General features: G+C 44.0%; 1 protein-coding gene across 10 annotated transcripts in view; it reads right to left on the bottom strand.

Annotated features, from left to right (window-relative positions):
* Nucleotides 1-2,011: 2,011 nt before the first annotated feature.
* The window catches only part of PACSIN2 (protein kinase C and casein kinase substrate in neurons 2), a 595,050-nt gene continuing 571,697 nt past the window's right edge, over nucleotides 2,012-25,364 (bottom strand). For 7 of the 10 annotated variants that reach the window (XM_085652484.1, XM_085652485.1, XM_085652482.1 and 4 more), the window contains 3 exons: nucleotides 21,211-21,327; nucleotides 20,178-20,374; nucleotides 2,012-9,459 (listed from right to left, as the gene is read on the bottom strand). In XM_085652484.1, coding sequence (XP_085508610.1) covers nucleotides 9,347-9,459; nucleotides 20,178-20,374; nucleotides 21,211-21,327 — 427 coding nt within the window. In that variant the 3' untranslated portion in view covers nucleotides 2,012-9,346. The remainder of the gene's footprint in view (nucleotides 9,460-20,177; nucleotides 20,375-21,210; nucleotides 21,328-25,364) is intronic. The other 3 variants (XM_085652488.1, XM_085652491.1, XM_085652492.1) reach the window with 2 other exon arrangements.

Here is a 25,364-nt window from a genome sequence, read left to right as displayed (position 1 = left end):
AATCATCCGAGTCCAACACCAGATGGCGATCTTATCCTCAGTGTGTGATCTGCAGCTCATATGCCTCGAACACATAGTTCAAGATTAGCTATGGTTCAACAAACAAAAAACACTGAAATTCACATTTATGATACACAATAAAAGCAAACCATAACTGACACCTCTGCCTTGTTTACTCCACTGCTTTCATAGGGGGAGGGGGTGGGCTTTGAATTAAATAAAAAATCTACCAAGAGAAAAAATTGTTAAGCATCAGTTAGGAGTTATGCTGTACATTAAGTGTTGCAAAACATAACAACAAATGTTAGGGTTTTATAGTTTTTGTTTGAGTCATAAGTAATCTCCAAACTCTTTTCAGTGAATTTGTCTTTTTCTTTTTAAAAAATGACATACTGAACCCACGTTTCCACCTGCCACCCTCGATCACCTGCTGGTGACCAATCCCACTTCGAATGGCCTTCAGCTGTGTGCAGCAAGGGTTGGCCAGATCAGTATCCAACTACGAGAAGTCCAGGAGACTCTTAAAAACTTGGTTGTTCCAACAATCCTATGCCTAAACTGGTGATCGATGCTTCCCTCTGCTAGTAGCGCCAAGAGGCCTTATAGTGAACGTGCGCTCTACAAGTGACCTATAACATAACATAACCGGTTTCCCTGCTGCACATGGCTTTTGGTGTTGGATGGAGGATTCCCACTCGGTCTCTCCTATCTTGCTTTCAGTGGTGCCTTGGGAGTATCCACCTTTTTTTTTTTACAGAAATCTGCAAGCTCGAGGAAAAACAACTACAGCTTCTGATGACAAAATGTTATAAGTTTGATTGTGAATTTTTGTGGATACACAAATTTAGCATACACTGTAATTTTGTTTTCACAGCCTGAAACTTATACAACATCTTTGCCATTTTGGAAACTTTATGAGGAGAAAAAAAATGAATAATTGAAACACTTCATCAGCCAATCACATTTCTTAACAATTCAAATATGATTGACAGAACTCACAAGTTTAAATGACATAGGACCTTATTTAGAGTTTGGTTGATTGGATACTCCATCACAACGGTGGCAGATGTACCTTCCATCATATTACGAGTTCATTACAGCCTATGACACTTGGAATATAGTGGATGGGGTATCTATCACGTTTTGATAGGATATACCAAGCACCAAACTATAAATAAAGCCCCAAGTTATCTGTAAATTCTAAATCTTCAATTGCATTTTTCAAATGCTAATATCTCAAAAACTACCAAAAGGATTTACACCATCTCAAAAAAGCACCCTTGCAGTGACGTTTTACTTACATGCGGAGTTTGGTGTAAAAAAGTTCAGTATTTTTTCGCTGTTAGAGAGAACAACCATTTGTATTGACACTTGAATGAGGACAGAGAGAACTTTTCCCATGCATACATTTGCATGAAAATTGATGTGGTGAACTTTAACCAGTTTCGCTAACAGTATGCAAAATTTTGTTTAGTCGTTAAATAGTTCAAAAATTATTCGAAGAAAGCTTCATGTATAGAAGGTGTGGCTGAACAATAACTAACTGCAAACTCGCTATTGCACACTCAAGTACACACACAAAGAGAGAAACGTTATACTTTGTAATCAGAATAAAAAAATACAATTTGCATTAAGTAAAAATTACCAATTCTCCTAGTAATTCCTCATTTCTCAGTTGGCCCACAGCATCCAACGAGAAATGGGCTGGATTTTCTCCACCTCTGGAATTGGAGGTACTCCTGGTGTCAGTAACTGCAGGGGTGGGGTACCTATAGCCCACTTACGGGCCCACTCTTAATGAGGGACTTAATGGAAAAAATTGTGTATAACAACCAAGCTGAAACAGTATTTGCCAAATGCCGATACAGATCAACAAATAGGTAAAATGAAAAAATTCGCATTTTACAAATGGAAATGAAACTATTGGTTGCTGACAATTCATCAATTTTACATTTCATTACACGGATGTTATATTTACAATGATATCAAAAGAAACACAAAACCAAAAATGTATTAGCATTATGTTTATTGCTTTTATAAAGTGGGTTTAAGTTTGAAATTGTTTGATAATAGATTAAATACTAAAATATGCAATTTGGTACACTCCTTAAGGAAACCGTATATATTTGTACATTTTCACCTTTCACTTTATATCAGTAAAACTTAACAACTCATAAATTACAGGAATGCCTACACTTAATCATACTTGTCGCTAAAAATATGATCTTTATTGTGACATATATCCATTCAACGTTGCTCTGGTGCATGCACAGTTCTGGATATTTCATCTCTTCAAAGAAAATTACTTGTCTGATGATTGAAAACCATAATGCGCATTCACAAAACTGAACTTTGTAGTCTGCACTATATTTTTTATTGAATGTTAGTCGGAACAAAAAGCTACTTCAACACATATGGGGGATATCTGAAATACAGCACAAAACCCAGCTAATAAAGCCATAAAATATTTCGAAATATTTTTGGATCCACAATGGTCCCCATCAGACAGGAAATATTGTTAACACACACATCTCCTTTCATCAAATTTAACGGTGCTTAAAAAAAAAAGCACATTTTGATTGGACAGCCCAACATCACATGCAAGAGGCTCAATCATGACATGGACACTTTGCTGTTTATACCCAACCCCTATTACATAAACAGGAGTGGAAATTGCATACCAATGATCCCAAAGCTCACCATTATAGTCGTACGCGAAAGGCAATATCCCCTCACCCCCCGCAGAGTCCAATATCAGTAGACTGCAATTGTGCAGCAAGGCAACCCTAATGAAAAAGGAAAGGCTCATTCATTTTTCAAATACAGACCTGAAGTCATTATAGTGTGTGGAGCCTAAGATCATATACTACTTTATATTTACAGAACTATCCATAACATACCAAAAGGACCATTCCTACATTAAAAAGGAGGGGGGGGAGGTGCCGTGGATCAGCATAGGAGCAAAAATATCAGTAAAGCAGAGGAAATATGAAACAATGAAGCATCTCAAATCAATAATGTTTACAAAAAAAATTTGTTAACGTGGATTATCATAGGAATACAAATATCAGTAAAGTGGAGGAAATATGAAACGGGAGCAGCTCAAATCAATATTTTTTTACAAAAAATGTGTTAAGTTAATCTCACCTTAAATGTGAAGTGATTGTAAAGTAAATGGTTCAAAAAACAATAAATTAGCTGTGCATTTATATTCGGAGCAATACAAAAATATAATTTATACAAGGCGCAAATTCAACTAAAACTGCTATCAGGAATTGTATACTATTACATTTCTGGTTTAGCGAGAGGTTTGTGGAGTAAGAGCTTCCAGTGCACACTTGCAGACTTTGAGCCTTCCACCATTTCTATCTTTCAACTACAGTTTCTAAAATATATTCAGGAAACAATAGGGCACCTTCTTAAAATCAGTAAAATAAATTTGCAGTGGTGCTTTAGCATAGACATTAGCTTTAACCTGACGTTTCTCAGCGTTACCACGGCCTTGGGGTGGTGTGACTTTGAAACATTTACAATCTACGGGATGTTTTTAAATAACGGACCTTATCTTTAACCGACATTACAAAAATGAATTTCAAGCAAGATGGCCTGGAAGAACCACAAGGGCTGTGCTATAAAAATCCACAAAATGACAAGCTTTCAGTAAGTACTCTACAGTTAAAGAATTAGTCATACCATCATGCAATGAAAATACTTTTGGTTACCTGAATCACGCAATACTTTAGTACAGTAGACGGTTGGTGAAACCTGTATGCATTCTCACCTAGGCATATAATGTAATGGCATTCAAAGTGGAGTCTTAGGCCCACAGTAGACAGGCTTTGTCGATTTTGCGTGTGAATATGGATGTCTTTCTCAGTATACATACATGCATTTAGAACAGGCCTTTTCTGGCCACGTGATGGGTTAAGTATTAGTCTTATACTTCCCAGCAGCATAAACTGGACATCAAATTGCCCTTGCTTGAAAATCTTCCAAATGGAGGTTCCATCCCACCATGTGTACCAGGTCCTATTGCCACCCTCAAACATGCCAAAGAAAATAAAATAAAAGTGGGGTACATCAGGTTGGAGGCAGTCATCTGGGTTTAATGCCATTCACCCATCGGTCTGCTAGCCACTGTGCTTAAGACGCATTACCTTATTACAGAATACAGCCCACTGATTTAAAAATAATTTAAGAGCACAAAGATATTTCATCAGTTGACTTGTGGCGGAACGGCCGGCTAAGCTGCCCTGTACTCAATCTGTTAAAATGATTTAGTTGTACCTATCCCACGTTGGGAGGAGGCTATGAGTCCATTGGTGGCCTTAAAACACAGCAAGAAGCAAGTTATATGGGTTCTGCATATATAGGAGGCAAATGGGTGCAGAATTTGATGGGAAAAATGGAGACTAGGTGCTTTGGGTGAGGAGAACGTACAGCAATCATTTCGCAATCACACATCGCATGGGAACATATGAAAAACAGGCTTCCTATAAATCATGAAGCATGTGAAAATGTATGCGCTATCGTACTGGAAGAAAAAGAGGGGCAACAGCACAAAATGCCCCCCTCCACACAAAGGGAGCTCAAACCGACAAGTAATACAGTTATTTGCTATTGTCCCTTGACGGAGGCATGAGCAGCCTATTACCACCCATCTACAGTGCTGAGGAATCTTTTTACTTAGGGTTATTTCAAACATCCCAATTTCATGTTGTAGGGTGACCGTTCTCTGTTTTCGTGCTTGCACACACAGAGGTTATTGTGTGTTTGCAACATTGAACACAAAATCAACATACAAAGTTTACAGATTAGCATGTGCCAATTCCAACTATCTACACAACATCAGGCAATGTTTACATTGAAGTCAGATTCATTCAGTAGTTCGAACACAGTATCCTCCTTGAGGCACGGCAACGTAAAATCCTTGTATCCCTCATATGTATAGAAGGAAGGCACATAGGTATTAACTATATGCTAAGGAAAGGCCAGATCAGAAGAGAGTGGTATGTAGTGTCCAGAGCAATCTGCAGAAGAATACAAAGCAGAGGTATCTGGAACCCAGAATATTATCGCAATAGGCACTCCTTGTGCAAATGAGTTCAACTTAGATTCACTGCGTGTGAGTATATCATACATGGAGATCCTGAAAGACTGTCATGAATGCGGGCACCCTGAGCCTATTTTGGACTCCCTTCATTCTGTGGCCAGTAAAAGCAGAAATATGTCATGAATCTCCACATGCATTTTGCCACATTCAGCGCTTTCAGATAAAATGAAAGATTTATGACCTCCTGGTCTCTCTCACCCACTATCTCATCGCACATTTTGTGTGAAAATAAATGTAGTAATACAGCATCTGAATTGACTAATACAATGGGTACTGGTCATTAACGTATGCAGCACTGCCATACTATAGTGAGTTGTTCTACGGAATGGAGAACAACAGGGATCTGTATTAGTTCACCAGGTTCCCCCGGTGAAAAATGTCTGGTTCAGAGGGCAACTGAAGTTACTCGCAGAATTGGGATTTACTCTAAACTCACACTGAGACCACCAGTAGCTTTCCACCCTTGTGAATGGTATTGGTGGCTCGAATCCAAACCATTTTATTTAGCATAGTCTACAGCATACAAATGCACGACCTGCTTCCATTACACAACCCCAGAGGGATGCACAGTCTTACTTACCTTACATCAGTAAGAGTGAATGCCAATGGATGGAACAATAGGACTTTCGAGGGCCTTCATTTAGCAGAGTTGAGAAATCCAGAGCAGAACTTTCATAAATCATAGCCTATTTTTTTCCAGACAAGTTGGACTATTGCATTTGTCATGGATCATTGATTCTCTTTTCAAGTGCTTAAGACTTGAAGCAGTGATTATGTTATGATCCAATGAGTGAGTTTATTGTTATCAAGGACCTCTAATATTTCCCAATCCCAGTTCCCCCACAAGCTGTTCTCGTGTCTCTTCGCTGCACAAGCCGCTTGCCTTGTTCCCAAGCAGGAGATCACCACTTTCACTCAACAACACAATCTGGAGCATACAGGTGCTAGTCCTAACTCCATTCAACTTGGGATAAGGATAGACGCATTGCATCTAACTTATATTCAAAGGAGCCCGCGGCAAAATGGATAGAGTAGAGAAATAACATGATCACTAGAGAAATCCAAAGCCATTATGTGAATTTACAGACCATCAAGACTAGACTAAAAACAATCTGTGCTCCTGGTCTTCGGACTGCGTGTACTTCACAGGGAGGTGAATTCCCAAATAGAAAATGTTTTGATTTTAGTACAGGACTCTGCATGCACACACAACTTCTCCTCTAAGGGTAAGGGAGCTCTCCAAACATTCACAGTACACAACCTGAAAAAAGTCCCCGCACACCCCTCCCCAACAGTGCATCTACTAAAACTCATTCTCAATTAGCATGTCATCGACTGGCTCACTATGGAATCACTGCATGGGTGGTGGTAGAGTGCGTGGCGAAATTCTCGTACCCATACAACATATCACCTTGTTGAGGTTGCAGTGTGCCCGTCTATAACCCTGGGGCGTTTACCCTTCTCCCTCCATTAGTCTTAATCTGAAGTCAGCCTCACAGTGCCACGGTCAGTAGCGAGGCTTTGAGGCTGCCATTGGCAGCCCACTATTAGCATTCTTTGTTGAGGACATGGATTATCATCTTCGATCCGCACAGTACAGCGAGGACGACTCTGCCAGCCCGCCCTGTCTCCTACCATTATCGTGTCTCAACGCACGCTCAGATTGGACCATACTCCTTGTAACAGTCGCCTCTGGGGTGCGTACCGGTTTGTTATCCTACATCCTGCGATGTATCTTTCCATTTCTTTGTTGGTTCTTTTTTCACATGGGACACCGGGCACTTTCACATTTTCAATACAAATATCAATTGTATAAAATAAGAATTGGACTCCTCATCGTTTTGTGTTTAACATTTTCTCCTTTTGACATCCTGCTCTCTGGTTTGAATTTGCTACATGCAGGCATGTCTCCTTTATCCGTACATTGTCCACAAGAACTATTGTTTTTATAATACTGAAACACCACTGACACTGCCTTAGCCTTGTTATTATGTGCATTACTCCTGCCCAAAAGCTGAGGAGAAGGGGGACATAAAACGAAATTACACAACAGAATGCAAACTCAGTGTACCAAAGGAAGCTTTTGACGCGTTTTCCCACTGGTTTGTGCATCCATGCAAGAGAAAAATCTGAATTGAGGTTTTGACCATCAAATTAAGTGAAAACCCATAGGCTGTTCTTATTTCAAGAAGTGAATCTGGAAAGGAAGCTTGAAAGAACGTTTTTTGGTTCATGTGAAAAATCACAATAATGTTCTACAACAAAAGCATGTCTACTTTCTTGGCAACTGCCATTGAGAACTAGATTTTGTCACCATGTTCAATATATCCTTCAAGCATCAGTGTAGAGGGAACGTGGACTGATCTTACAAATAGGCCAGTGACAAGAAATCCTTCCATGCAGGTGAAGGCTTCAGCAGTTTAAGGCATCATGGAATTATTGGCGGTCTGCTGAGAAGCAGCCCAAGCACTCTCCGGCATATGTCTCAATGACTAAGCCTAGAGGTGGGGAGAAGCAGCCCTAGCTGCCAGTCTGACACAGATAAGAAAGGACAGGCTCAGGGTCTTCGAAGAATAGCACCTTACGGCTCTCAGGGGCAAAGGCCTTAATCTGAGAATGGAGTTACGCAAAGGAACTCTCATCAATGTGACTTGGTGAATGGAATAAATAAACACAGAAACTTGATGTCAATGGGGTGGTGAAGAATCTTGCAGTGAAGGTCTAGCTGGAGTCTGTGGAAGTGCCCGAAGGACTGAAATACTCAATAGCACATATGAGTGAAAGGGGCATCCCATTCTATAGGTTAGTCTTGGGTTCACAGAGGTCATTATTTTAGACTGAAGGAGCTGTAGGAGAATTGACAGGCACTCGAAAGAGGGCAACTGTGAAGTCATGAGGGACTTACAACAGTAAGTTAGAGGCTGTGTCTATTGCTTATCACAGAAGAACAATCCTTGCAGGTGCTTATGTGCCAATTTTTCTCTAATTGCAGTTCCAATGAAGGTGATCTCTCACGATAGTTAATCATAATTTGGCGTGGGGTACCCTGAAGTTGCCAGAGCCACAATCCCAAAAGGGACCCTAGATGCATCTTTGTGGAATTCTAAGTGGAGGATAGAAACTGCAGGTCTAGAATTGTAAGGTCTGATGTCAAGGGACAAATCCCAGGAAGTGATCATTTACGTGCTAGAAGGAGTGATAATGGTATTAGATGGAGAGGCAATGCATGTGCCAGTGCTTGACGCTTTCTCTTGTGTGGTGCAAAAACGCACTCATAGTCCTATTGGAGGAGGTACCATTACTATGAAGAATGGGAATTGTACAGCAGCTTTTACATCACTGCCAAGAAACCTTATGATGTGTAAATATTACAGATCAGATTTAAGGCAATAAACAACATTTGGCGGTTTTCAGTCATTCTGTGAGGTTTTGTCAGTGATACATTCAGAAGAATTGTGTTTAATGTAAAACAAATTGGGCAAAAGCAGAATTGACTATAAAACCAAAGCAATATATTGTAGGTGTTCTTGTTTGCTGTAAATGATCTTTTGTAACAGACATTCTCAATTAAATAAAACACTATTTATGAACCCTTTTATCAACCATGCCACCTGTATGGAAGAACTAGAACAGTAAAACATTGTAGAAATACTGCATGTTGCTTTTCAATAGAGAGCCATGTTAAAACAAAAGAAATGTACATAAAAATAATCATCCAGAGAAAAATGCATTTGGCATCAGTTTTCAAATTACAGCTTTTTAAATTACAGCAACACAGACAATATTTCGAAATAGTTAGACATAATAAACAAAAGCAATAATGTCACTTATACCATTGCAAAGTTCAATATTAACAAAAGTTGCTTAAAGAGCACATGTAATTAAACAGAGTTCAATGCAAGACACTATCCAAGAATGCAACAGTGGGCTAAAAGAACAAATAATGAGAAAAAATCCTAAAGGAGGTGAACATTCTATGAAACAGCAAGCAGAGTATTCAGAGGTCCTGTACATCATCACCAAATGGGATCTGTGCTGTGAAGAAGCCACAAATTTAAATCCGAATGATCTGGTGCTACCATGTTGTCCACTGAGTCTTGACAGAGCGTCGACAAAAGCCATAATTGCGCGATCTTAAAAGAAATATGTACACTATACACCCTGCATCTCCATCCCACTGAACAGTATTAGAACCACAGTATTGTAGCACACATTGAGTCAGTTCTTTCCGGGTCACTGAATTGGTTCCACATAATTTGCTGGGTACAATCCAACTTGCCCACTCGCCAACCGTCCTTTGCACCAGCCTTGCTCATCTTCATCCTCAATTTTCAGTAGCTCCTCTCCTGTGAAAACAAAATGCACATTGGTGGCATGCTCACAGTTTCTCTGCTTTGTGTCCAACACAAATGAAGCACAAATTAAAAGTAGCAGTACCATAAAGAAACTAGCAATCTTTTGTAGGAACTTCAGTAGTTAGATGTGGGCTGGAACCTTTGGTCAAATTTGGTAACAATTGTAAAAATGCACAGCAGATCACATGAAGAATAATACTGCCCTAGTTTTACTTTAGACTGAAATCGGATGAATGCAATTAAAACTATACAGACAGAGGCAATTCTGTGGTTCTTTTTGATCAAAGTTTAGAGTCTTCAACATAGTGCCTGAGCTGATAGCCATAAGCAAGTGATTGTTAAAAACTGGAAGAGAGAGAAGAGCCTTGAAAGGTTGTTGAAATTGAATAGTCACAAAATAGCTCCACAAATTGAATAGCCTGGTCTGGCGGCTAAGTGGACTAATGCGTCCACTGTGGGGGCAGTGTTCAACCCCATGGTCACAGGTTCAAATCACGGCGGGTCTCATCAACCTTTTATCTCTCTGAGGTCGATAAAAGGAGTACCATTCAGTTGGGTAACAATAACCATCTGTTATTCAGCGCCTTGATACCCTTGGGTGATATATGTGCTTTACAAATACATGTTATGTTAACAACTGGTCTAACAGGGCGGAGGGCGGACTCAAAGTGCATATAAGTGCATTGGCAGAGTTCAACATGGCTGAGAATGTTCTCTCAGAGCTCACCCAGAAATTACAGTTTGGACACTGAAAGCCTACTGGTATCTCAAAATTAAAGCCTGTTTTGTGATAACAGGGTGACTAATGACTGTTTAAACAAGGGGAAGAGATGTTTTTAAAGAAAGAGTTTGCGGGGATGTGAGGTACAACTTGGTTTGAAAATGGTGGGTTGTCATGATGCTAAAAAGCTTAAAGATTTCCTTACTATTTCTGGCAGCAAGGTTTGTGATGGAGTGTATCTGGCTAGTATTAGCAGAATTTAAAGTGAGGTACATTTGTTAATTGTACAGAGTGAGAGCCTCCAGTGATTCATGGGTTGGAGTGGCCATGGGTTGCAGTAGTTGTAACCACCATTAGTCCCAGTGTTTTTTCCTGCCAATAGACAGCATTTCGCAAAGTGTTACTTGGGTTTATCTAGACGGCTGCCAGGATGAACACATGAAGCTACCTCCTAGAAACTGGCTGCAAAGAAAAAACAGAAGAGCAGTGGTGCGAGAAAACAACGTAGCCATCCATTTTAAACTTCATTGTAAATATTAAGGTGGTAAGACACTGAGCTGCATGAATGAGGCCGCGAGATGGAAGGGTCCCCGTCTCTGGTCTCAGAGAGGGCACAGTGATAATGATACTTAAACCACGAAAGATGATTGGTGAAAGCTCGTCTTATAGCCCTATTTCACTAGCTATTGTTGAAAATAGGATGATGGGGAAAATGTTCACGAATATACTGCATGAAGTAGTGGGGAACCTCTCCCTTATCCTGTTTTCACTCGTGATACAGCCCCTGGCATGCAGAATAAGGGTCGACCCCCTCCTAAAAGGACTTAGGTGGACGAAGGGCGGAGACCCAGAGCCCTCCTTAGAGAGATTCTGTTTAATAGAATTTAGTCCGATAGAAGCACTACACTGCCAGATAAAAAAATATATGCTAGGATTTAAGTACCTAGGACCAGTACTTAAAAAAGAAAATGCTACTTACCAGTATGCATCTGTTCTTGGCATGTAGAGCTGTAGAATCATATGCTTGTGCATAGATCGCCATCTAGTGTTGGGTCTGGATGTTTGCACTTTGTTTTTCTTCGAAGAAGTCTTTCTAGTCACGAGGTAGGTGACTCCTCCCTTAGGGACATATGAGCTGTAGATCATATGCTTGTGCATAGACTATATAGCAGTTATCTTCCAAAGCGGTGGTGAACCTTTAGCTGTTGCAGTAGTATGAAATACTGTACGGAAAACTGCCTGGCCTACTCTAGCTTGTTGTGCTGCTAACACATCCACTGAATAGTGTTTTGTGAATGTGTGAGGGGTAGACCATGTTGCAGCTTTGCATATATCGTCAATGGGTATTTTCCCCAGGAATGCCATAGAAGCCCCCAGTTTACATGTAGTGTGCTCTAGGGGGGAACTGGTAATGTTCGTTTAGCGTTTGTATAACATATCTGAATACACTTAACAATCCACCTTACAATACCCGATTGTGATAAGGCATTGCCCTTGTGTCGTGGAGCAAAGGCTACAAAACGTTTATTGGTGTTACGGAAAGGTTTTGCCCTTCCAATGTAATACAGCCATGCTCGTTTGACATATAGTGTGTGTAGGGCACGTTCTGCCACTGAATCTGGTTGAGGGAAGAAAACCGGCAACCCAACCGACTGATTAATGTGAAAGGCAGAAATGACTTTAGGAAGGAATTTAGCGTTGGTACGAAGAACTACTTTGTTTTGATGCATCTGCAAAAAAGGTTCTTCCATGGTTAATGCCTGGATCTCACTGACTCTTCTGAGTGATGTGATAGCAACTAGAAAAGCCACTTTCCATGTAAGAAACTGAAGTTCACATCTGTGCAATGGTTCAAATGGTGGACCCATCAGTCTAGTGAAAACAATATTGAGATTCCACACTGGGGCAGGTGGACGTCTCGGGGGTATAACTCTTTTGAATCCATCCATAAACACTTTAATGACGGGTACACTAAAAAGAGACAGATGCTGTCTATTTTGGAGATATGCAGCTATAGCAGCTAGACGTAAGTGTATGGATGTGTATGCTAGATTGGAACGTTGTAGATGTAACAAATAGCATATAATGTTTTGGACAGAGGCATCAAGTGGGTTGATGTGGTTGTTGTTACAGTAAAGCACAAACCGCTTCCACTTGGCTACATAGCAGGCCCTTGTGGTAGGACACTTAGCTTCCTTGATGATATTCATACAGTTTGGTGGTAGATTTAGATAGCCAAACTCTTGGACTTCAGGTGCCAGATCGCTAGATTGAGTTGACTGGGATCTGGGTGTCTTATCTCGCCATGGCTCTGGGTGAGGAGACTGGGTGAAAGATGTAGTCGAAAATAAGGAACTACTGAGAGTTCCAATAGGGTTGTGAACCATGGTTGACGTGCCCATGTGGGAGCAACTGGGATTAGCGTCAGGGGCGTTTGTTTGAGTTTCCGAACCACTAATGGAATGAGTGGGAGAGGTGGAAAAGCGTAAGCAAATATCCCTGACCAATCCATTCATAGTGCATTGCCATTGGACAATGGGTGTGGATTCCTGGACGCGAATTTTGGGCATTTTGCGTTTAGATGCATGGCGAACAGGTCTATGTTTGCGAAGCCCCACATCTGGAAGAATGGGAGGAGGACTTGAGGATGTAGTTCCCATTCGTAGACCTGTTGAATCTGGCAACTTAACAGATCTGCCATCTGACTGTCCACTCCTGGGAGGTGTTCTGCCAAGAGATAGATTTTGTGATGAATGGCCCATCTCCAGATTTCCTGTGCTAGCTGGGACAGTTGGAGGGAGTACCCCCCGTCCCCCTGTCCCCTGTTTTTGAATGTAGTACATGGCTGTCATGTTGTCTGTACAAATTAGTACGGTCTTGCGTGCTATCTGAAGTTGTAATGCTTTCAGGGCCAGAAAAATCGCTAGGAGCTCTAGATGATTTATATGAAGCTGTTTCTGTTGGGAGCTCCACACGCCTTGAATTGTGTGGGTTTGGAGATGTGCGCCCCAACCGGTTAGTGATGCATCTGCTGTCAGTACCATCTGTGGAACCGGGACGCTGAAGGGCCGCCCTTTTAACAGGTTTTGTGAATTCCACCACTATCAACACTAGATCTGATAACTGACTTTGAGCCTGGTTCCACTGACGCATCCTGTAGGGCACGCATCTGGAGTCTTGCATAGGGAACTATGAAAATGCAAGATGCCATCATTCCCAGTACTTGCATGAACACTCGAACTGGTAAGAAGTGTTGAGGCTGGCACCGAGACATTATGTTCTGAAAAGTTCTGATTCTAGCTGGAGTTGGGTAGGCTACAGCTTTTACGTGTGTCTATCTTAGCTCCAAGATAGTTTTGAGACATGGATGGTTGGAGATGGGATTTGGACTGATTTATTGTGAACCCTAGTTGGTGAAGGAGTTGCACAGTTTTCTCTGAGTGGCGCAGACAGTTGTTGTGCGAACTGGCCTTTATGAGCCAGTCGTCTAAGTATGGGAAGACGTGAACATGTCTTCTCAGGTGGGCTGCCACCATTGCCAAGCACTCTGTGAAAACCCTGGGAGCGGTTGTCACTCCGAAGGGTAGGACTTTGAATTGATAATGTTGGCCTGTGACCACAAACCTGTGGTATTTGCGGTGCGCAGGGTGAATTGGAATATGAAAATTAGTGTCCTTTAGATCTAGAGTGGATAGAAAGTCACCTTGCTGAAGGAGAGGAAGCACTTGTTGGAGTGTTACCATGTGAAAATAGGCTGACTGAATGTATAGATTTAGTTCTCTGAGGTCCAATATGGGCCTGAGAGAGCCGTCCTTTTTGGGAATTACGAAGTTGAGGGAGTACACTTCTGTTCCTTGGTATTGCAAAGGGACTGGTTCTATTGCGCCCTTTTGCAATAAAGAAAGAACCTCTTGCTTTAGAAGAGTGAGATGTTCTTGTGACATGAGGTGTGACCGTGGAGGAATATTGGGTGGAGTGCTTGTAAGTTCCAGGCAATAACCAGATTGGATAATTTGTAGAACCCATTTGTCTGAGGTAATCGTATTCCAATAGGGTAGAAATTGTGAGAGACGTCCCCCGACAGGAGTGGAATGATCGGGGGTATGGGAAGGAAGTCATTTTTGCTTGCGGGGGGAGATGCGTGTTGAATTACCTCTTGCCTCTTCCCCTGCCGTTATTTCCACTATATCCTCCTCGAAAATAACCTCTTGAAGAGGGGGACTGATTGTTGCCCTTGTAAGAGGAGGAGGCATTGTCTGTAGAGGTATTTTTGGAGCTGTCCCTATAGAATGAGCGACGAAAGGAACCTCTGTTGGAAGGCGATTGTAAAGCCCCCATGGACTTAGCAACCTCTATCTTTTTTAATTTTCTCTAAAGATACATCAACAGCTGTGCCAAAGAGATGTTGTGTATCAAAATGTTGATTAAGGATAGAGGCTTGTACTTCAGGCTTAAATCCTGAAATTCTTAACCAAGTATGTCTGCGAAGCAGTACACTAGTGTTCACTGCCCGATCTGCCGTGTCTGCCTGATCCAACGCACACCTGATAGAGGTATTAGTGACTAATTTACCTTATTGAATAAGGTCAATGGCTTTAGCTGTATGCTCATCTGGATCATACCTTGCCAATAATGCTTGCGCATTGGCAATGCGCCAATTATTAGCCGCTTGTGAGGCTATCCTTTTGCCTGAAGCATCCAATAATTTGGACTCCTTCTAAGGAGGCGGGGCATCCCCCGTTGTTTGAGAGTTAGCCCTCTTACGAGCATTGGACACGACCAAAGAGTCTAAAGGTAACTGGCCTTTGATATAGACTGGGTCATTAGGTGCAGCTCTGTATTTTTCCTCTACCCGTTGGGAGTGATGATCCTAGCTCTGACAGGGTCTTTAAAGATAACTTCAATATGTGTTAGCATGGCCTTTAACATTGGTAACGTTCGTGTAGCCCTTTGGGATGAACTCAGTGTTTCTAATAAAAACTCCTCCTCTAAACTCTCCTTATGAAGCTGTACTCCATGATATTCGGCAGCCCTATTACGGAGCTAAATGTACCCCAATGGTATCATCTGGAGGGGAAGGTCTAGGTGGATATAAGTCAGGGTAATTATCTGGTTGAGGGACATTATAATGATCCCATGGATCAGGATCCTGTGGTGCATAGTCATCTAAATCATCATCCCCTGCATCCTGTGGGTCAGGTGATGGTGGTGGAGGGGAATGTGTAGGTGAAAGAAGTAAGTCTTTTGAAATATAAGGAGAAGAAGAGTCAGTAACCACATTTTACTTCTTTAGAGGAATGTGGTTGTCCTCTGATAAGCCCATTTTCCTCTTCTCAGGGAGTTTGCCATGAATGTGTCCAGATTCTGGATTAATTGCGATTTCTTTGTTTTAGATCTGGTGGATTTTTGGTCCGAGACTCTCTAGGCGCTGTACTGTCGTTAGACGTTGGTTTCGGTGCCGAAAGTTTCGGCTCCGAAGTTTTCAGTTACGAAGATTTAGCTTTCCGCAGCGGCGGAACGGAAACCAGAAGGTGTTTGTTTCGACACCAAAGGTTTCGGGTCGGCACCGGGGTGGGACGAGTCGAGCCCGAGCCGGAAGGCTGTTGTTTGTGCTTGGTGCAGAGCCTGCAGGCGGGGCGCTCAAAACTTTTTCTCGGTGCCGACCTTGTCCCGAAGGCAGAGGAGGGACTGGAGCCATTTTCTTATAAAGGAGATATTAGGGAAACGAAGGTTCTTTACTCACGCCCCGTTGTGCCGGGGTGAAGTCTTTGGCATCGGAGTCAGCGTCAGATACGGAGACGTGCTCCTCTTCCATCTCGGCTTCCTGTGCTTGTGATTCGTCGTGATTGGACTCTTCTGCGAGGAGGTACGGCGCCGGGCCGCTTTGCTGGTACATTTAGTGACGTCGAGCCAGACGATCACAGAGGGTTTTCTTTGACCGAAACGACTGACTAGCGTCTCAGTCTTTCTCATTGTGTTCCGGGGATAGGCAAAGATTGCACACTTCGTGCAAGTCTGTGCACGGGAACTTAGCGCGACATCCAGGACATAACTTGAATGGAGTCCATTCCATCAGCTGTGACCGATCCCGGCGTGGGTATGTCCAACGGCCTTCCACGAATGTTCCGGGCGAAGATTTTCAAGAGCAAAACGATATGCGGAGAGTTGGAAACGCGATTGATAAACAATATCATTGAGGGTAGTGGATTGCGTGTCGAAGGGGGCCCGAAGGAACAGTGCCTAACCGGAGCGCAGCAATTCACATCCGGACCCGATGGCTGAAAAAAACAATCTAACAATCGAGTCGATGTCCATGCGCACTATCAGCTAAGGGAGGAGTCACCTACCTCGAGACTGGTAAGACTTTTTCAAAGATAAATACGGTGCAAACATCCGGACCCAACACTAGATGGCGATCTATGCACAAGCATATGATCTACAGCTCACTTGCCTCAAACCTATAGTTTCAAACTTTAGCCAGGATGCAGTCCTCTGGGAGGAGTGGTCACTCTCCTTGATTGGTAGAGTAGCTATGTTTAAGATTATCTCCTTACCAAGTTCCTGTACGCCCTACAGAGTATGCCATTTTCAGTTCAGATATTACATAGCGCCCAAAGCTACAAGAATGCCTTGGGGGGCAAGTATCAGTCAGTGGAGCTAGCCTTAACTAAAGAGCCCAGTTTTTAAGGTCTTCCTGAACTCTTGTTTTGACTTAATCTGGCGCAGACGGGAGGGCATAGAGTCCTAACTGTGAAAGACCTCCCTCTCAGTCGGGACTTAGAGCAGGTGCTGGAAGTTAGATCTCAGAGTGCGCGTCTGCTGGTATGGCCTGAGCCTTAGCCTAAGGTATCCAGGGTCCCCATCATGGATGGTTTGAAAGGCCAAGGTCAGAGCCTTTAACTCTATCCATTTTGCTACTGGGAGCCAATGTAGCTGCCTAATGTGATGGCAGAAAGGAACCCGTCGAATGAATCTTACTGCTGCGTCTGCACCATCTGTAGTCTATTAAGCAGATAGGCAGGCAACCCCAGATACAGACTGTTGGCATAGTCCAACTGGGAGGTCACCATCGCATTGACTATAATCTTCCGGCACTCCTCTGGCAGTAGGTACAGGAATTTACTTATGCTTCTCAGCTTCCAAAAGCAAGAAGAGCAAATATGACGAACTTGAGCCGCGAAGCATAAGTCAGTTTCTCATTTGATACCCATGTTCGTTGCAGTTTATGCTGGTACCGGCGGTGAGCCCAGTACTGCTGGCCACCATAGGCTTGCAGAGAGAGGGGGTACCTGACTAAAAAACACAGAACATTTCATTTCAGGCAATTACTGTTAATCCACCTCAAGATATCCTATCGACACTCCTTAAATCTAGTGTACGCAACCACTGAATGTTCTCTAAACGGATACACCTACTGGGTGTCATCCGCATAGGAGACTACCTTCACCCAACTTGATGCAATGAGTGAAAAGTGGCACTAGATACTCCACATCGAAGTGGTATAGAATCAGAATGAAAATGGTCGGAGAAAGACCCTTTGGGAGAGTTCTTCAAGATAGGACTGGATCCAAGAAAGTGTCATCCCCCGAAATCCCAGCTGTTTTAGTCTGTCCAGAAGAATAGGGTGTGCAACTGTGTTGAATGCTGCAGACAGATCCAACAGAACCAGCATGGCTGACGCGCTCTCGTCTATAGTCATTCTAATGGATTCAGCCACCACAACCAGCGCGGTCTCAGTGCTTTAACCCGACCTAAATCCCGATTAAGTATCATGCAAGATACCATATGTCTCAGTAAACTTGTCTAGTTGTCGTTGCGCCAACTTTGTCAACATTTTTGCGGGTGCTGGCAGTAGGGAAATCGGTCAACAGTTGCTGAGCACCGCAGGATCTGCATTCGTTTTTTTTGTAGAGGTAGTAAAAAAGCATATTTCCAATTATCCGTAAAAAAGCCAGCTTTTAACGAGGTGTTCCAGATATGGTTCAATATTGGATTAAACAGGTGGGCCACTGACCTAAAAAGCTGTGGGGGGCTGGCAGGAATCCTCTGGGGAGCCTGACTTGCATTTCAGGATTTCGGTCTGTGATTCCTCTAGTGTTATAGGGAGGAATGCTGAGAAGGTACCATGGGGATTCGTGCTAATGGTTTGTTGCAACGCCTCAGCTAAGAACAAAGGAGTACACTTTTGGAAAAAAATCCTGGAAGAAATCAGATACGTTTGTGCACAGGGAGGGGGAGGATGACTGATTCCCTCCAATGCTAATGGATTGGTGAAGGATCTGACCATCAAAGATTTCCTTTCCCGAGTTCTCAAAACACTTCTGACGCTTCACCAGATATTCCCTTCTAGACACCCTCATCAGTTTGCATAGCTTCTTCAGTGCCCCCTTGTATACTTTCTAAGTTGCCGGGTTATAATGTTTCCTCCAGCAGCACTCTAGCCTCTTGCACCTACTCTTTTCTGTTCTAAGGTCTGCCGAAAATCAAGGGGCGGAGGGAGACTCTCTAAGGATCTTACCTGGCCAAATAGGTGCTTCTATATTTAGAGCGGACGTGACCCATAGGTTAAGTGCTGAGGAGTCGGGGTTGCTGCTTAGCTGTGGCCCGTAGCTTGTAGGGCTGATCATAGGTTAACAGCCATTACCTCCCAAAATAGCACTGCTGGGCTATGGAGCAAGGAAATGTATACATACCCAAATATGAAAATGCACTTCATGACGTGGACTTAATGGTGGCAAGAAGATGGGGAGGTCAGGTTCCTCCAGGCATACAAGAATTGAAAGAAAATATGGAGTAGTTAATCATGTTGAAAAACACTGTGTATAACAGTAGGGGATGCCCGCACAAGTTTGGACAAATGTGGCGTACGTAAGTGGGGCCAAAAGCACAGAATATACTGACAGGAAGGGGGAGGGGCACAGGCCTAACGAAAAAGAGAAAAAAGCCCTAATGCAGAATAATATGGCCTAAATGACTAAAGGGACAAGACTACTGAGAAAACTGGAAGGATTGTGTTATTGAACATTATCCAGTCTACTTGGAAATGTAGGCCCCTGGTTAGAATGCCAATGTCATACTTGAAAAATGTATTATCTTTCTATGCAAGACCAATAAAATGCAGTCTAATAAAACACCTATGTAGGATTATTGGGAAAGGAAGGGATCTCTGGATTTAGACCGGTCAGCTGCAATAGCAAGATACGTTACCGGTGGTGGAAGAGGTTAAAATTAACGCTTACAACGATTTATCCTAAAATAAAAAAAAGTGTTGACACACCCTTTAAACTGACATTGCATAACTGAACGGAAAGAGGGCACGGGCGTGCATTTTTGTAAGGCACAAGAAACCCTTTTATCCTCCTGACGTAGATGAAAACGTATACAGCTGAGCTGAATATCTGCATAAAGAAGAAACTGTAACCGTTGGCAAAGCATGGGCTGTTCATAAAAATACAAATTATTAAACTATATTATGCCACTGGTTCTCTTGTTCAAAGAGCACAAAGACGAAAATAATAGAAGTCAACAACGGAGCAATGCTGTATAAACAAGTTACTCCTGATCATCACTTTGTGCGTTAGTAATAAACTGAGATGTGAACATTGCCCTGCACAAAGGGTAAGCCCAGAGCACTACATGAATGAATTGCTTGATAAACATGTATTAGGCTAATACGCTGTGTTTTTACTAGATTCCCATATTAGAGGTTGAAGTGGAAAGTATTACATCATATACATAAAAGAATATGAGGCAGGGGTATGTTTGTCTTCTTCTGGGAGCAAAAAACTCTTAATCTTGCTTCAAAGCAGTTTTACTCTTAAAAGTACAATGTTAAAGGTAACTAGCATACATAATTAAATTCTCCAGCTTGGATGTAAGATCGGAAAAGCTGAACATTGTCCCTACAAACATGTACTCTGCAAGAACACTATCTTGCTCTATGTATTCAGTCTGAAGTATATTGTATTTAGAAGAGAAGGATCCTTACCTGCTTTGAAGCTTAGTTCATCATGTTCCTGGCCCTCGTAGTCATAAAGCGCTCGCACTCGCACCTCAACCCGAGGAGACGCGTCTTCCTCGAATGGGTTACTGTCGCCATTCGCTTCGCTGGAAGTGAACGGATTGTTGGACTCGTCATCCGACCATTCATTGGGATAGCTTGGGCTTTTTTCATAGCTACTGACGCTGAAAACACAAATTTAAATATTTAAAAACTAACTATGATTAAACCCTTTAACATTTACAACACAGCACATTTAACAAGGATAGTTGTGACTAAACCATTTATTCCATTTAAGCAATTGCCTTAAAAAAATGAAAGTTCCTCATGTCACAACATCTATGGCAAGAGAAGCACAAACTTTTACACGAAAAGGTCACAGACCAGACAAAGTCATTAAAGACAGCATGAAATATCAATGGATATAAACGAAAGCATAATTTTGTTTCCAAATCATGTGTTAATTTTGCAACCACATATTTAGCCAAAGAACAAGTGCAAACCCACTCTAACCCCTAAATATGGGATAGGAAAATTAGGCAGAGAAATGAAGAAAACATGCTAGTCTGGTACAAGAGCAGGGAGAGGTTAAATAAAAACACCCGATTGTGACTGGACAACTCCTCCAAAATGGTAGCAATCGGAGTACAGCACAAAAAAAACCATCGGATTAGAGCTATGGCAGAAAGTTATTTTAAGAAGAAAATTGAACGTAAAAAGAGTTAAACAGCGAAGTGGGAAACAGAATGCACAATGGATCAAGGCGTTTCCACTTCATTCTGAAGATAAACAGCAACTCGTTAGCATTTCATTAACAAGTGAAACCAACACAGGCACAACGGGTGAATAAAGATTGAAATGTTAGAAAAGCATTTGATTTCGGACTCCATTCCACGTCCAAGGCTTCTCCTGGGTGAGGTTCATGCATGGTGGCCACCCAGGGCCAGTGAGAAAACCAGAGCTTTAGGACAGGGGAGAGAAGGCGAGGGAAACCAAGATGTCAAAATGTTCGTTCACCAACTTTTTCTTTCCACTGTCGTCCTTGTCACTGATCGTGCTCTTCGTTTCTTCCTCCTCTTCGAAGGGGTTGTAACTGGACTGCACTGACGGCACTGTGAGATTCTGGGCATTAAGGCTGCTATTTGGGAAAGAAAAAGCGTTAGGGTGATCCTGTCCCATTGGCAGCGACTTCAACAAGACGAGCGTGAGATTTTCACCGCATCACAGCTAGTTGCCTCTGCTGGTCTGCATGTGTTACGGTTTATTTGCCCTGTTAACTTGTTCCTCCCAAAAATGCCACTAAACCTCACGTGTTCTTTTTAAAGATAATACAATCCTATGGTTTTAAGTGGGTAACATGGCGCAATAGATCTTTTTGGGTCCACTGGATATAACACATTCAGAACGTTAATGCTATGATTACTTACCCGTAATCCCCATTACTCTTAGTCCTACTCGTCCTCGACCCAGTCATCACTAATGAGGTATTCCAGTTGACAGGAAACGCCTTTAGGCTCCACCCACCCTCCTGCCAGGGGCTAGAAGTACACAGCCAACAGAAAGCACTTCCTGACATACCAAGCAACAAAGGCCTGAACAGGGAGGGAGGGAGGGTGGGAATAATGACTGGGTCGAGGACGAGTAGGACTAAGAGTAATGGGGATTACCGGTAAGTAATCATAGCATTACCTCTACGTCGATCGTCCTCGACCCAGTCATCACTAATGAGGCATACCAAACCAGAAGGCCTTTGGAACACCACACACAGAACAAAGACCGAACACAAAAGCGGAGTGCAGCAAGTGAAAAAGCTTTAATAAATACACAGATCAGGTGGGGGGGGGGGAACACACCCCACAGCACGCAACACACCACAACCAAAATTGATCCGGTCAGACAGAGCACAATTCAAACGATAATGCTTCACAAAAGTAGAATCAGAAGCCCAAGTCCGAGCCCGACAGATTGCATCGAGGGAAACTCCATGAAAAGCAGCCCAGGAGGCAGAGACACCCCTAGTGGAACGCGCCTGAACCCCAGGAGGGCAAGGCAAACAAGAGCCCTGATTAGCCAGAGAAATAACAGCTTTTATCCAGCGACCCAGAGTAAGACGAGAAGCAGCCTTACCACGACCAGCCAGACCAAAGGTCACAAATAGAGAGTCGGAAGAATGAAACAACGCAGAGCGGTCAACATAAATAGACAAAGCGCGCTTCACATCGAGAGAGTGAAGCAACAGCTCAGCAGGCGAGGAAGGAGAAGGACAGAAAGAAGGAAGAATCAACTCCTGAGAGGAATGAAAACGAGAACAAATCTTGGGAACAAACCCAGGATCCTAGGAAAGGACCACAGTGTCATCCAAGAAACGTAAAAAGGGAGGACAGCAACGCAAGGCAGTCAGCTCACCCAACCTCCGAGCAGAAGTAACAGCAACCAGAAAAGCCACCTTAAAAGAAAGGAACTTAAGGTCAACAGATTCCAACAGCTCAAAGGGAGAAGACTGCAGAGCACCCAGAACCAAAGAAAGATCCCAAGGAGGAACAGGAGAACGTGCAGGAGAAGAGAGAGAGAAACTCCGGAACAATCGAGAAACCAACAACCCATCCGAACACGGGAGCGAAGCCGGATCCCGGAAAGCCCGAATAGCAGCCCACTGACCCTTCAGAGTAGACAAGGCATAGTTCTTCTGAAACCCATCCAGAAAAAACTGAAGAAGAGAAGCGATAGGGCAAGAGGTAGGAGACAGAACCCGCTCAGAGCACCAGGAGGAGAAGGAAGCCCAATGTTTGGAGTGGGAAGATAAAGTGGACTTCCTACGTGAGGCCTGCATCACCGTGATGAGGTGGTCAGGCAAACCCCGGACCCCAAGAGACAGCCGTTCAACCTCCAGACCGCCAGGGAGAGAGGAACAAGGAGGGAGGGAGAGGCCGACCTCAGGGAAGATGGGTAGCGAGGCAGAATGGAAGGAGGACCCACCGCCAGACCCAGCAACAACGGGAACCAGGACCTCCGAGGCCAGTGAGGTAAGACATCCACCACCTGGGCCCCCACCCGTTGAACCTTCAGCAAGAAGGCCGGAATCAGAGGAAAAGGAGGGAAGGCGTATAGTAACCAAGGGGGCCACAGGAGAGACAAAGCTTCCACCCCCAATCCCCCAACGCCGGGAACAAAAGAGGGGAAGCAGAGCATTGGTCCCAGAGGCAAACAAGTCGAGCTGGGGTGTCCTGAACCTTCGACAGAGCAACCGGAAAATTCTGGGGGAGAGGCACAGGGTCAGAGAAGATGGAAACCTGCGACTCAAGGTATCCACCACCACATTGTCCACACCTTGGATATGCTGAACAGAGATGGCCAGAAGATGATGTTCCGCCCAACCTGCAATCGCACAGGCCACCAGATTCAAGGAAGGACTGCAAGTGCTGCCCTGGTGATTGATATAAGCCACAGTGACCGTGTTGTCGGTCCGCACCAGGACATTGCAACCCAGCAGACGATCCTGGAAGAAATGAAGAGCACAGGCCACAGCAGACAGTTCCTTCCAGTTGGAGAACTGGCGGGACTCCGTCCGCAGCCAACGAGCCTGGACAGACCAGTGACCCGGAAGCGGCGGCTGCATCCACATCCCCTTGGAGAGATTCGAAGAATCCAGCCACCACTGGAGAGCGGACACAGTCTCCAGAGACACTGGCACCAACACTGCAAAGTCCAGAACCGGGAAAGGCACTCAATGGTGAAGATGCCACAGCAAAGGCCGAAGATGGAACCTGGCCCACAGAACCGTGAAAATAGTAGCGGCCATATGACCCTGCACCTCGAGCCACTGATGCAGGGGAGCCGAAGCCCGAGACAACAATACCCTCAACAGGGACTGAAGGCGCAGAATCCTGGAAACAGGAAGCAACACCTTGCCCAGAACAGAGTCGAAGTCCGCCCTAATGAAGGATCTCCGGGTGGCAGGAAGAAGGTGGCACTTCGGATGGTTCAGGAGAAAACCATGACACTCGAGCGTAAGAATGGTCAAAGACAGGTGCTGGGACATCACCACGGGAGAAGGGGCCTGGAGAAGCCAATCATCCAGATAAGGATATACAGACACTCCCAGGAGGTGAACATGCGCCACTAGGGGAGCCACCACCTTGGTGAACACCCTGGGAGCGGACCGGAGACCAAACGGAAGGACACAGAACTGCAAAACCGCAGGATCCGCTGATCCTCCAGAGCCACTGGCACATGAAGATAAGCGTCTTGGAGATCCAGCGTAGACATCACCCAACCGTCCTGAATCAAAGGGATCACACGCTGCAGAGTCTCCATCTTGAACGGGATCTTCCGGACAAACCTGTTCAAAGGCCGGAGGTTGACCACAATCTGAAACCACTCTGTGATCTTCGGAACCAGAAAGATGATCGCATAGTACCCCAGACCACATTCCGCCTGGGGAACTGGAACAATCGCTTTCTTCAGGAACAGGGAGCGAACGCCGTCCAACAGAGACGACGAGCCAGGCCCAAGGAAGTTGGAGTCCGCACCAAGCCGGAAGGCGGAGGAGAGGAAAGAAACTCTATACGATACCCCCGAGAGATGACATCCAGAACCCACTGGTCGGAAGATGTCAGACGCCAAGCAGGCAGGAGCAACCGCAGCCTCCCACCAACCACAGGCAGAACACCAGTGGGAAGTCCCAGGGGAGCGGCATAGTCAGGAACGCTGAGGACCCTGTCCAGAATCCTGAGGGGGCTGCTTCTGGAAACGGTGGCGGAAACCCTTACCAGCCCCACTCTGGCTACGAAAGGAGGATTTCTGAAACCGCAAAGGCTGGCGGAAAGATCTGGCATTAGAGAAGGAAGACTCCTTACGATGAGGCTGATGTCTGAAGGACAAAGAATGCTTACGTTCCTTGAACACCTTGTGAAGCTTCTCCTCAAGAGCGTCCCCAAACAGACGGGGCCCAGTAAAAGGTAATCACAAAGCCATGGACGTCTGTGCAGCATCCGTATTCCAGCCCTTCAGCAACAAACTCCGACGAGCAGCAACAGAGGAACCACAGGACAAGGCAGAAGCACGTACAGAGTCAAAGGGCAATATCCGAGAGGAACTCCGCCTGACGCTCCATGGATTCCAGCAGGTCCGGACAACTGCCACCCTCCTGCATAGTGAAAAACAAGGTCTTAAAGT

The sequence above is a fragment of the Triturus cristatus genome, chromosome 4_1 (genome assembly GCF_964204655.1).
Source record: "Triturus cristatus chromosome 4_1, aTriCri1.1, whole genome shotgun sequence".
NCBI classification, from domain to species: Eukaryota; Metazoa; Chordata; class Amphibia; order Caudata; family Salamandridae; genus Triturus; species Triturus cristatus.
This window is presented reverse-complemented; position numbering and strand designations above follow the sequence as displayed.